The following is a 13985-nucleotide window of genomic DNA, read 5'->3' as shown; positions in this document are numbered from 1 at the left end:
GTCTGGTTCTGGATTTATGTTCCAGGATTTCACAACATGGTTCTGGACTCTCCCAAAACGATGAGCTAGCGCCTGAGGATCACGCCACAACCGGCAACCTACATTCCACCACATTCATCCTGTTTACATGGGTCTTAAGCTGAGAGAAAAAACAGACCCCCAGCGCTAATAGATTGGGTGAAAGGCCACAAACACTTCTGCTACTAGTTGTTTTCGCAGAAGGGCGCTGTGTCTTTTGGGGCGATCGTCATAAACATTAGCGCATCATTATAAACATGAGGACAGAGTCTGGTCTCTACCTAATGAGGTGTGAAGAGTAAGCATATGTCTGACAGACGGACGCGGAGAGGGCTCCACGCGGCGGCCTCTCACGCTACACCCCCCCTGACACGGTCTGGTGGTGGTAGCACAGACGTCCCCAGGGCCCGGTCATAAGAGGAAGGGAGCGAGCCCGAGCAGAATGTTTCAGAGCTGCATCACCCTTGAACTTACACTGGAGCGGTTCCATGAGTAAGTTCGCCCGACCCTCGTGAACGTGACCCACGCTTTCCACTTACTCTTTTTTTTTCTTTCGAACAGGATTTACTGCTTGTTTATGTTTTTGTTTCCCCTCTCTCTCTCTTTCTTTTTCTCCCCTTGACAGATATTCGAAGCAGACACGTCTGATTTAGTCATCATTTCAGGCATCTGGTTTCTGGGTGTAAGGGGGGGGAAAGTGAATCACGGGGAGAGATGCAGACGGAACAATGGGTCCTGGAGACGCCACACACACGCAGCGCCATGGTTACGGTGCCAGGATGGCGATGGGGAGACACACTCTCATCTGGAGGTCCAGTCTCTCACCGAGAAACAAAAAGTCACAACTGGCTCAACTCCAACAACTCCCTGACTCTGAGCAGTAAGCAAGCTGTTTAAAACAACACTGCTGGCTAATTCAATACTGTCTATTTTGAGCACTGGATTTAATATCAAATAGTTAAAAAAAAAAGGGAAATACATTTATAGTACAGAATATTACTCCCAGTGCTCAAGTTTGCAGTGACATCTGTGGTCTGTGGTCAGACCAAGTGATAATAGTGTGTGTGTGTGTGTTTCCATTGTGTCTGACTGAGATTTGGTCAGTCATGCACTGAGGCTCTGAGGGAGAGTGTGCTTCCCCCCTCTAGTGGGCCTTCTTGGCCTTAGGCACATTCCCCAATGGAACTCTCCACCGACTCATTCATGTCATTCATGAAAACCTTTACAATAGTGCACATTGTTTCAGATCCTGGTTCCCTTGACTGCATAAAAAAAAACTTTTGATGAAAACACTACATGCAGTTCACTCTAATTAAAACCCATGGTTCTGGTGACCCCGAAGTTATTATAGCGCTGAAATAATGTGATGTAATATCAATGCATTTTTGATGCAGAAAGAGATTGAGAACATCCAGACTAACAACCCGTCCCTTGTTCCCTCACTGCCTGAATTATGAAATCAGTGCCTCGCCAACAAGAGAAAAAAGAAAACGACTGAGACAAACGACGGATGAAAAACAAGAGGTAATGAAGACCACTGTGTGACTACACTAATGGTGTCTTGGCTGTTGGCAGCAGACCGTTCCACCAGGCTATAGACCTATTCTTCAGCATCAACACAGCACAGCGGAACCAAAACAATAGCATTCATGAAGCTGTTATGAAATAAACACAGATGGCTCATAGAATTGGTTCAGCATGTCTCTTCATCTTGGTCTACACTCGGTATCGTTGTTTTGGCCTGAGGTGTTACTCTTTTCTGTAGACTTGAGATACGGACACACTAAAGCACAACCAGATACAGATAACACTAGGAATGAGACACATACGGGGAAAGCAGCGTTCTTCTGCTAGCCTACAGAGAACAGAGTAAGTCATCTTTTCTTTACGAGCAAATGTCTGACAGTGAAAGGACACAGCATGGGGACTATCATTGTTATTGCTCTTGTGCATCATTGCCTCGTGATGTGAAGCGCTAATTTAAAATGCTGTTTCATTTTCAGCCCTCTCTCTGCTGGTGGGTATTACTGTCAATTATATCATCCATTTCCCCTGGGGCCATAATAACGTCGTTTTGGACTGGAAGGCAAAGCCACTGATTTTTCTAACGAGACACATGAAACACACTGAAACAGTGGTGGGGGATTCATTTGTTATGCGAGTCGAAGAGATTTACATATTTCCTCAGTTTTGAGCTTATTTCATTGCCTTCAAATGTCCATGGCAATTTACTATTTAACACATTCTGGAAAGCATTATAAAGAAAAACAGAGAGAGGATTAAGAAAGAGAATAATATTCATCGAATACAATCTTTGTCAACTTCCAAAGTTGGATGGAATAACTTATTATCTGTGGTCAGAGGCATATATTTTGCAAAAGGAATAAACCTTTTCTATTCGCTCAATCCTAAAAAAAAAACTAGAGTTATGAACCTCCAAAGGCTGTTGACTGTGTACCAACTAAGGCCGTCTCAATCCAAACCCCTCCTGTTATGAAGGTCCTAGTGCCACAAAACTACACCCCACTCAGTGATCTTCCTCAGAACTGAGTGAGCGTCGTTTGGCACTGCTGTCTGTGCAAGTACGGCAATCCAGACTTTTCTCATTTGTAGTTCCACGTTGGTGGAACGAACTGCCTAGTACTACCAGAGCAGGGGTGTACCTCTCTACCTTGAAGAAGCTTTTGAGGACCCAACTCTTCAGAGAGCACCTCCCTTCCTAAGAGGCACCTTGACAAGTGCTTAACTTGCACTTAAAGCAGTTACATTCCTGCACTTATTTTTCTTTTCTACGTCGTTTTTCTATTTCTTATGTAAAGTAGTAGTATTTATTGCTCTTAGCTTGACTGTTCTCTCCCTAGTACGTCGCTTTGGACAAATGCTAAATGACTAAATGACTTAATGACTAAATTACTAAATGACTAAATGACTAAATGACTAAATGACTAAATGACTAAATGACTAAATGTAAATGTAACTCACCCACAATCCAGAGGATGAGCAGGTAGTCGATCATCTCCAGCGCGGGGCCCATGGTGTTCTTGGTGTCCTCGTTGTAGACCAGCGAGTACAGGTTGAGCAGCAGCAGGAAGGTGAAGTAGGAGGCGCTGTGGATGATGAACTTGATGAAGGGCGTGCTGATCACCTGACCCACGCGCGAGCGCGGCCCAAACAGGTAGCACACGGACAGCAGCGGCCACAGCAGCGTCACGCTCAGCACCGACGCCATTTTCAGGCACGTGTGCTTGCGCCGGTAGCTGGCCATTTCGCCGAACCACACCGTGTTGAGGAACTGCTGGCAGTTACTCTGCGCCACAAACTGGAGGGGGAAGAAGGAAGAAATGGATAGGTAGTGTTCTGTGGCAGAGATACAGGTACATGGAAAAGACAGAAAGATAGACATACAAAGACTAAAAAAACAAGAGTCAGCAGGCCTGTATAAATGTGTGAATCCAAGTATTCTTTTGTTCTTTTGCTTGGCTGCACTGGGGAAACCAAGAAACATCTAGAAGTCTTTTGGTTATCAATTTCATAGATGTTTTGAGTCCCTGAAGGATACTTCCTACACAACTCTAAAGAACCCTCTAGTTTTATAGAGGGTTTTACATTTGTATTTTGAGCAGCACTTGAGTTGCATGACCACATTTCCCCAAAGTACCTTGACAGGATAGTTGATATTAATGTTGGTACTCACTTTCACCCACTTGCACTTATGTCACATTTTAATATGCCTGAGTAAATTAACCATGTCCATTACAAGTCATTTGAAGACAGCAATTGTCAGCAGAAAGCCCTTACAAGTTATTCTCAAACTAGGGGACGCGGTAAGTTGTAAGGAACAAACTCGAAGAAAACTGCTGAATTTAAAGCAGGTGGCTAACCAATGGTCATGTATTGCTGCACACACAGGCAAAGCTTAGAGCACCCACACACACCCACACCCACCCACCCCCACACACACACACACACACACACACACACACACACACACACACACACACACACACACACACACACACACACACACACACACACACACACACACACACACACACACACACACACACACACACACACACACACACACACACAAAATCAGTCTTTGCACAGGTTTCCATGCCCACCTCCTTCTGGTTGTACTTGATGGCCAGTTTGAGGCGGCTGAGGTTCATGCGTTCCTCCATCAGGCCACGCTTGTCCATGTGGTCCTCATTGCACGTGTGGTTCAGGATGACCTCAAGCTCTCGAGAGTTCCTGGCCTGGGCCAGCAGGTCCTTGGCGAACATCTTGCACTGCTTGGCCAGTTCATCATAGTCGTTCCTAACACAGGGAGAGGAGGGGAGTCTCAGTACATCTCAGGTGGGAGTAAAGCATATGTTCATCGTCTTAAACACCACAGATTTTCCTTAAAGAAACAGTAACGAGTTCTGGTCTAACACGCTAATGACATAAAAGTTTTGCAAAAACCTTGCCTAACACATGTTGACACTGATAGAACCTTGCCTTACACATGTTGACACTGATAGAACCTTGCCTTACACATGTTGACACTGATAGAACCTTGCCTTACACATGTTGACACTGATAGAACCTTGCCTTACACATGTTGACACTGATAGAACCTTGCCTTACACATGTTGACACTGATAGAACCTTGCCTTACACATGTTGACACTGATAGAACCTTGCCTAACACATGTTGACACTGATAGAACCTTGCCTTACACATGTTGACACTGATAGAACCTTGCCTAACACATGTTGACACTGATAGAACCTTGCCTTACACATGTTGACACTGATAGAACCTTGCCTAACACATGTTGACACTGATAGAACCTTGCCTTACACATGTTGACACTGATAGAACCTTGCCTTACACATGTTGACACTGATAGAACCTTGCCTTACACATGTTGACACTGATAGAACCTTGCCTAACACATGTTGACACTGATAGAACCTTGCCTTACACATGTTGACACTGATAGAACCTTGCCTAACACATGTTGACACTGATAGAACCTTGCCTTACACATGTTGACACTGATAGAACCTTGCCTTACACATGTTGACACTGATAGAACCTTGATTGGAGATGTAAATGCTGGTGATGGAGATGATGGTCACTTCCTGAGAAGCCTACAGAACTACATGGCTTGATTGGCTCGTGGGAACAACAGGTGTGCATAGCTTTTTTTTTCTGACCAAAAAGTATTTGAAGCAAAACTAGTCGCCTCTAAACCCAAGGCTCAAAAAGTGGCATACTGGTTCCTTAACTGCTGAGTGTGAGTATGCGTGTGTGTGTGTGTGTGTGTGTGTGTGTGCGTGTGTATGTATGTGTGTGTGTGTGTGTGTGTGTGTGTATGTGTGTGTGGAAGAGGGGGGGAGGGGGAGTTGTGCATGTGTCTTTCTACGTGTGAATGAGAGTGAGCATGTGTATTTTTGTCTGAGTGTGTGAGAGTGACAGTAAAAGGGTGTCTCTTCTGACATTAACACGCTTGCACCCTGTGCCGGTAGCGTGGCCATAATTAAACGCCTGACACATTAAAACAGCACGCCTGTTCCTTCCCTCTTCTTTGTCTCTGACATTAACCACCCTTCGCTCCATTAACAGGCTCTGCTTTTACCGCCCGGCGGGCTTAAGCGACCGGATGTCTGGGCCTCTGGACTCCAGTGCGGGGCCTGCCGTGTGTATCACAGAGGTCGTAAAGCTGTCAGTGTCAGAGTGGGCTTTTGCTGCTACTGTCGCTGCTGGCACTGCTGAGGCTGGGGCTGAGGCTGAGGCTGAGACTGAGGCTGAGGCTGAGGCTGAGGCTGAGGCTGAGGCTGGGGCTGGGGCTGGGGCTGAGGCTGAGGCTGGGGCTGGGGCTGGGGCTGAGACTGAGGCTGAGGCTGAGGCTGAGGCTGGGGCTGGGGCTGGGGCTGGGGCTGAGGCTGAGGCTGGGGCTGGGGCTGGGGCTGAGACTGAGGCTGAGGCTGAAGCTGGGGCTGGGGCTGAGGCTGAGGCTGGGGCTGGGGCTGGGGCTGAGGCTGAGGCTGAGACTGGGGCTGAGGTTGTGTGGTGCACACCTCCGCCATGCTGAGCTCACAGAACTTTGAGGCTGTGTGTTCAAACCAGATGCATCCAAAAGCAGACAGCTAATATTTTACAAAACGACTGGCAAAAGTAAATATTGTAAAGTAAATTGGATTTACTATGATGGACGGCTAAGATACACCTTATATTCGAACCAGATTTGAATTAAATTGCAACTAAATTAACTAAATTTCCAAATGGTTGCTAGTAAGATAACGATAAACTAGCTGTATTTTGCCAGTGTGTGTGTGTGTGTGTGTGTGTGTGTGTGTGTGTGTGTGTGTGTGTGTGTGTGTGTGTGTGTGTGTGTGTGTGTGTGTGTGTGTGTATGTAGAGCGCACCTGAACTCCACCTCCACCAGGCTGAGCTCGCGCAGGTCAGCGCTGAGCTCAAAGGCCCGCAGGATGGGGTCCTCCTCGGTCAACATGATCAGAGACGGACTCGACAGGCACCGGTAGATGTCCAGACGGAACCTGAGGGAGAGGTGGAGGCAGGGAGCCCGGGAGAACACATGAGATGGGAGAGGAGATAAAAGAGTCAGGTGGAAGAGTGAAATGAGCTGGCCAATTATGATTCTACTAGATCGTTAATAGATCTAGGTTAGAGATGGATAGAGCAGAGGACAGCACTTTGGCGACAGCAGCAGCAGCTGCCATACCATGAAAGCAGTCGGATGTTAGGTTAGGTTTTTTATTGTTGTGGTTGTGAAACCGCGGCTGCCTAGAGACAAAGGGGCCTCTCAGACATGCCAGAAACCATTAGGAATAAATTAATGAGATAATGGAAGATGATATAATTCCATCTGCACTCCAGAGATGGTTTGCGTGGTTGAATTTATGAGGGTAAATAGGGATTTTTGAGCATGTTTACCTGTAACTATGTCCTGTTTATACATGTGCATCATGTGTATATATTTGTGTGTGTAGCTGTGAACATGTAAGTGTGTGTTAACTGACTAATGGGATTCACCTGGAATGGCGCAGGCTGTCCTTCTTGTTTTTGGCGTTGCAGAGCGTGCATTCACAGCCCACGGCGTGTGGTCGTGGCAGAGAGATGTCCTGCTTCAGCAGCATGGTCAGGATCTCATAGTTGTTCCTGTGGGCAGCCAGGATCACTGGTGCCACGTCCATGGTGGTGGAATATTCCGGGTTCTGAATGCGCTGCATCAGTTTCTGTGGAAACAGAGAACAGAGTATAAGGGTCTTAAAAACCTACCTGATATCTGGACATCGACACTGACATCTTGTCTACATGATAAACGACTTAATTAATTTCCCCTTCAAACAAAGCTTGAAGTCCATGGCAGAGATAAGGTGTAAAGCATACACATGAATTAAATGAAATGAAGCATTAACTGTTCACCTTAATGGATCTCAGTTTGGCTTCTATACACCACTATGAATCATTATCTCATTACATTTGGGTAATTTGGGCTTAAACTGGCACAAGGAAGAATGCTTCCAAAGCACTCGAATCTTTCACATCTGATGATTTTCCCTTAATCCACTTACCATTATTGCAATGCAAAAAGCATCAGTGAGTTCTCAGATCTTTGCTTGTAAAACTTAATTCAAATAAACTGCAGCTAAAGATTCGTCTAGAAGCTCACGAGTAAAGGAGCACAGCAGGCGGATCTGATGATCCATACACATGCCCACTCTACCGCAATAGCTATAATGGCTTTTCATCATGGGATTTTGAGAGTGCACTGCATATATATATATAGAGCCGCGGAAAAAATTAAGAGACCACTTCAAAATTATCAGTTTCTCTGGTTTTACTATTTAGTGGTATGTGTTAAAGTAAAATGTATATTTTTGTTTTATTCTATAACCTACTGGCAACATTCCTACCAAATTTCAAATAAAAATATTGTCATTTAGATCATTTATTTGCAGAAAAATGACAATTGGTCAAAATAGCAAAATTGATGCAGTGTCTTCAGATCTCGAATAATGCAAAGAAAACAAGCTCATATTCATTTTTAAACTACACAATACTAATGCTTACACTTAGGAAGAGTTCAGAAATCAATATTTGGTGGAATAACCTTGATTTAAAATCACAACTTTCATGTGTCTTGGCATGCTCTCCACCAGTCTTTCACATTGCCGTTGGGTGACTTTATGCTACTCCTGGCGCAAGAATTCAAGCAGCTCGGCTTCTTTTCATGGCTTGTGACCATCCATCTTCCTCTTGATCACATTTCAGAGGTTTTTGATGGGATTCAGGTCTCGAAATTGGGCTGGCCATGACAGGGTCCTGATCTGGTGGTACTCCATCCACACCTTTACTGGCCTGGCTGTGTGGCATGGAGCATTGCCCTGCTGGAAAAAACACTTCTCAGAGTTGGGGAACATTGTCAGAGCAAAAGGAAGCAAGTTTTTCTTCCGGGACAACGTTGTACTTTGCCTGGCTGAGGTTTGTAAAAGACCATAAGGATTGAAAAAGCGGACTGGAGGTTCTTCTAAGTTCGTCTTCCGATTTCACAGTAGGTGCAAGACTCTCTGGCTTGTAGGCCTCTCCAGGTCTCCGTCTAACCATCAGACGACCATGTGTTGGGCAAAGCTGAAAATTGGACTCATCAGAGAAGACGAACTAGAAGACCCTCCAGTCCGCTTTTTTCAATCCTTATGGTCTTTTACAAACCTCAGCCAGGCAAAGTACAACGTTGTCCCGGAAGAAAAACTTGCTTCCTTTTGCTCTGACAATGTTCCCCAACTCTGAGAAGTGTTTTTTCCAGCAGGGCAATGCTCCATGCCACACAGCCAGGCCAGTAAAGGTGTGGATGGAGTACCACCAGATCAGGACCCTGTCATGGCCAGCCCAATTTCGAGACCTGAATCCCATCAAAAACCTCTGAAATGTGATCAAGAGGAAGATGGATGGTCACAAGCCATGAAAAGAAGCCGAGCTGCTTGAATTCTTGCGCCAGGAGTAGCATAAAGTCACCCAACGGCAATGTGAAAGACTGGTGGAGAGCATGCCAAGACACATGAAAGTTGTGATTTTAAATCAAGGTTTTTCCACCAAATATTGATTTCTGAACTCTTCCTAAGTGTAAGCATTAGTATTGTGTAGTTTAAAAATGAATATGAGCTTGTTTTCTTTGCATTATTCGAGATCTGAAGACACTGCATCTTTTTTGCTATTTTGACCAATTGTCATTTTTCTGCAAATAAATGATCTAAATGACAATATTTTTATTTGAAATTTGGTAGGAATGTTGCCAGTAGGTTATAGAATAAAACAAAAATGTACATTTTACTTTAACACATACCAATAAATAGTAAAACCAGAGAAACTGATCATTTTGAAGTGGTCTCTTAATTTTTTCCGCGGCTGTATATATAAACAGTCAGGCACCATCACTTCAGCACAGGGAGAAATGTGAAAGCATGGAAGATGCAATTATAGCTGATGGGCAAAGGTGAGAGAAATGTAGCAATTTGCATAATACATTTTTTTCTGATAATTTTCTCACTTGTCTCTATGTCAACTTTTACTTTCAAAACTCTGCACACAGTGGGTTTTACAGGCACACAAGCACATCAGTTAACCTTTGGTGCTAAATGCAGTACAACCACCAAAATACTTCACCCAGAAGTGACTCATCCTGCCATGACTATAGCATATGCTATTTATCTCTCAATGTACAATGAACTAAAAAACACAGACAACTTGAAGCATTGCAAAATGCATATTCTATATAATGTGTTGCTGTATCCTCTATTTTTGTAACGAAAAACGTATGACACCGTGTACATATTGTAATATAAAATAAAATACAGTAAATATGAAATTCAGCCATATGCCTCAAGACAGCTCCATGCTACTGTACATTTTATGTGGTATACTTTCCCAGTACAGTTAGTGAAACAACAACACACGTGTCCTGCAGCCCTAAAGCTAATCTGTGGTGAATATTGTATGAACTTCGCATTTACAGTACTGCAACATTCTCCCTTGCCTTGAATCTTTAGAAATACATCTTGAGCACATCTTATCCACCCATAAAGTTCCCCATATTCCACAAATATTTCAAGGCAAGCTGTTGTCATGACACCAAGAACAAACTTTCTTGATCTGTCGGTTTGCCTGTCACACATCACAATACTGTATACGCTACTTTTGAGTGTGACAAATGTATCTTATCTACATCTATTTGATCTAAATGTCGGCAAATAATGCTGTAGTTGCATAGTGTTTTGCTGATGGTGAACGTTGACCTAGAAACATATCCATGAATTTCGTAAGAAGTGGTCATTGAATGCATTTGGTATCTAAGCAATGTAAAAAGTATCCACAGTTTAGTTCATATAGTCTACTAATATGTTGAATGTGTGAAGTGTTTTGGTACATGAGTAAACGGTATTAAAACAAGTGTGAAAATGATTGGAAAAAGCTGTACAGTCATTTCTATAGATAATCTAAGTAGTTTCATATGGGGAACTCACGGCCATGGAAGGCTTCGAGGCCCTTCTGGGCCGATGGTTGAGGAGAATGTCCACAGCGCCAACCACCTCCGAGTCGATGGCCACCAGCAAGGCATCTGTTGCCTAAAAACAACCATAGAAGGAATAAAAACAACAAAGATTAATTTAAGGCTGTGACAGCTGAACCAGATACACCCAAAAGAACATGGTTGTATACCAAACCGCAGGCTAAATAAAATAATATGATTTACTATTTTGTACTAGATACACAAGTGTTATACCTTGCTATCTAACCAGATTTGCATGAAATAGTGCACCTTAGTTACCTTACAAATGGTGGCTGGTGAGATAGCTTTATGATAGTCTTGTATTTTGTGTGCATGTGTGCATTTCACCTTCATTGGCAATGTGTGTGTGCATGTGATTGTGTGTGTGTGTGTGTGTATGTGTGTGTGTGTGTGTGTGTGTGTGTGTGTGTGTGTGTGTGTGTGTGTGTGTGTGTGCATGTGTGTGTGTGTGCATGTGATTGTGTGTGTGTGTGTGTGTGTGTGTGTGTGTGTGTGTGTTAGTCTGTGTGTGTGTGTGTGTGTGTGTGTGTGTGTGTCAGTGTTTGTATCTGTGTGTGTTACCTGACATCCATGCTCCAACAGCAGCTGAAGGATGTCCAGGTTCTCATTCTCAATAGTGATGGTGACAGCATCACGGCCCAACACATCCACACAGTTGATGTTCAGCTCACCATGCGCCTTCTCTTCCAGAAGCTTCTTCACCATATAGTAATCACCTTCAAAAACCAGAAAAAAAGGCATCTTGACTTTCCTCCAGTTCTACTTTCTCACCTTCTAATCTCACCCCTATCCTGTTTTCTTTTTACACACACACACACACACACACACTAAAAGGCATAAATCAACAAATCCAGGAATATCCTCTATATCTCCTCTGCTTCCTCAAAGGGAGAGCAGAGATTCCGAGTACAATGATAACAAAGGCGAGAGCTTCTTTGACCTCCTTTTAGAAAGACTTTATATGGTAAGCGCCGGAGCTGGAGTCTGTCTCTGTCTGTAAACCGTATCATCTCTGCTCCCTCTTGGGAACTCTCCCTACAGCAAGATGATCCTACAAACATGAGGCAAAAACTGCAGAAACACAACTCCAGCTCTGCTGTTTTTGATCTGATGCTTCCAAACACTGAATTAGTTTCAAACATTGATTCAGTCCTATCATGTTAATATATTTTGCTTAATATAATTATTTTGCTGTTTAGGAGGATGGTAAAGTCATGGACAAAAGTTTAAGATCACTCTTGAGAAAATTGACTTTGTTCTTCTGAATGCAGTGATTGGATCAGAAATGAAAGTGCGCCATCCTTACGTCAGCCTATTGTAGTCACTTTTTAATTGACTTTCAATTGGCAGTGAGCACATTATTCTGCTGCATTTGTCTGTGTTTTGCCGTTTTTAATAGCTCACATAAATGGGTAAAGAAGCATCATTCTCGGAATGTCCAGACACCGCAAATTGTGTTTTTTCACCAGGTCTGAATGAGGTATTAGTGAGAGGTAAAAGTTTAGTAAGCCTGCCATTCACAATTCACTCATGAAACTGGCGAATTCAGGCACTTATTTGGACAGAAAGTGGTCTGGGCGTCTGTGAACCATCACACTTAAGTGTTCAATACATTTGCAAAGTACCAAAAAGTAAATCTTTGTTTTGTTTCCTTGGATGTTATTGGACATGGTGATAATAAAAGTGGATGTTTCATTGCTTTCACTTGTATGAATTCCTGTAGCTCAGTTGGCAAAGCTGGGGGACAATAAGACCATGGGCTCAGCTCCCGCCAAGGGTGCATACATGCAGATAAAAGTAGTAACCCCCCAAAATCATTAGAACTCATAACAGGAAATATTTGTTTCTTAACAGGACTGGGTTAAAAACAAGTTACCTGATGTGCTCCAATGCCAATTACAAATGCACTGGACAGAATCTATATAGCCACAACATGAGATATACCATGATCTGCCAAATAATTTAATTGAAAAAATAGCTTGATGAGGTTATTTTCTAGGTTCTTCAGCCAGCGTGTGAACTGTCTAGCTGAACATGGCTGACTCCAAAGCAGTTCCACACAATTATAGGGTTCTAGACTCATTTGAGGCATTTGTTGAACATTAATAACACTACACAAAACAGTAAAGAACTGAAAAAGTATATGAGTGTCTAACTGTTACTTTCTTATGGTAATTTATTAGAGATAATGTGAAACCTGTTTTTTTTACAACCGGCATAGTTCTTACAAAATACTATGCCAATAAAATACTACTTAAGAACGTAATGATGTTACTGGCAAATAGCTGGCAGTAACTAACTATAGTTTTCACAGGAAATGTTTAATTGTCTAACTGTGTTTCCCAAGGAAATGGCATTCTCATCACCCAAGCTAGCAACACCATGAGGAACCGTGCATAATCTCATTGTATTGGACTGAGAGACAGATGGGATGCTTTTAGTAGCATGCTCAAGATAATCAAGTTCCACTCCTCCCTGCAGCAACAGGGGTAAAACACAGGAGCTAATACTGAGATGCTATGATACAATGATCTCATACTCAGTTCTCTGATATTGCAGTCAGATGTTGATGCATCATCATGAACTTACCCTTCTCACAGGCCAGTAAGAAAAGCTTCTCGTCCAGCGTCGTCTCCTCTTTTACCTCCCTCACGTCCTTCAACGCTAGGTACTTATCTGGAGAGGACGCGTCTGTGCCCTGGTATAGAGCAGCCATTACGACGGAAAGCGAGTAGGGTAAAACACTGATGTGCATCCCACTAGGAATAAGCGACCATTTAACCATGAAACCTAGTTACAACAGACGGAAAGAGCCCCCAAAATCTGTTGTCCTTCGGATGATAAAGGATATTAACCTTGTTTAGAGAGACAGAGATGATTTGAATACAAGTACAAGAACCCTCACAGCCGACGATCACATCGGCATTCGCAACCCATTCTCAGCACATCAATTTCAGCGTCTGTAGCATATGTCACCAAGCGGTCCTCCTCAAATATTAAAATCCTCCCAAGCGTGTGGATAAATAACCACACTCATACGGTCCTCATCGCTTATCATAATCATCAACACGGGCTTTGCCCTGCGCCTTTTGACAGATCTGGTCCTGATGTGGATGTTCTACAGTACTGCGCAAGTGCGGTACCCACCTGCGCCACCTCTTTTGAATGCAGCATCCTGGTTGGTTACATAACATGGATGGGTATTTACACCAACACACAGCAAATTAGCAATTGGGAAATATAACATGGAAGGGTTGTCATTATGTCCTTCTTTTGGGAACTTGTAAATCTTTTATTCTGGAAATCCATAACTGGACATTACTTAAGTGCTGCCGTGGTCAAATCTGTTGTCAGAATGTGGCTTTGAATATGGCAAGGTATGGA

The 13985-nt window shown here is 43.4% G+C and overlaps 1 protein-coding gene across 1 annotated transcript in view; it reads right to left on the bottom strand.

The window, feature by feature from the left end:
• The window catches only part of trpc1 (transient receptor potential cation channel, subfamily C, member 1), a gene marked incomplete at both ends in the record, with an annotated part of 22796 nt that extends 9410 nt beyond the window's left edge, over positions 1–13386 (bottom strand). The window contains 7 exons of the mRNA XM_080854954.1: positions 3001–3337; positions 4143–4338; positions 6439–6570; positions 7067–7269; positions 10555–10656; positions 11163–11317; positions 13191–13386. Coding sequence (XP_080711080.1) covers positions 3001–3337; positions 4143–4338; positions 6439–6570; positions 7067–7269; positions 10555–10656; positions 11163–11317; positions 13191–13386 — 1321 coding nt within the window. The remainder of the gene's footprint in view (positions 1–3000; positions 3338–4142; positions 4339–6438; positions 6571–7066; positions 7270–10554; positions 10657–11162; positions 11318–13190) is intronic.
• Between the last annotated feature and the right edge of the window lie 599 nt (positions 13387–13985).

The sequence above is a fragment of the Sprattus sprattus genome (assembly GCF_963457725.1).
Source record: "Sprattus sprattus genome assembly, chromosome: 17".
NCBI classification, from domain to species: domain Eukaryota; kingdom Metazoa; phylum Chordata; class Actinopteri; order Clupeiformes; family Clupeidae; genus Sprattus; species Sprattus sprattus.
The sequence above is the reverse complement of the archived record's forward strand: the minus strand, read 5'-3'. Positions and strand labels throughout refer to the sequence as shown.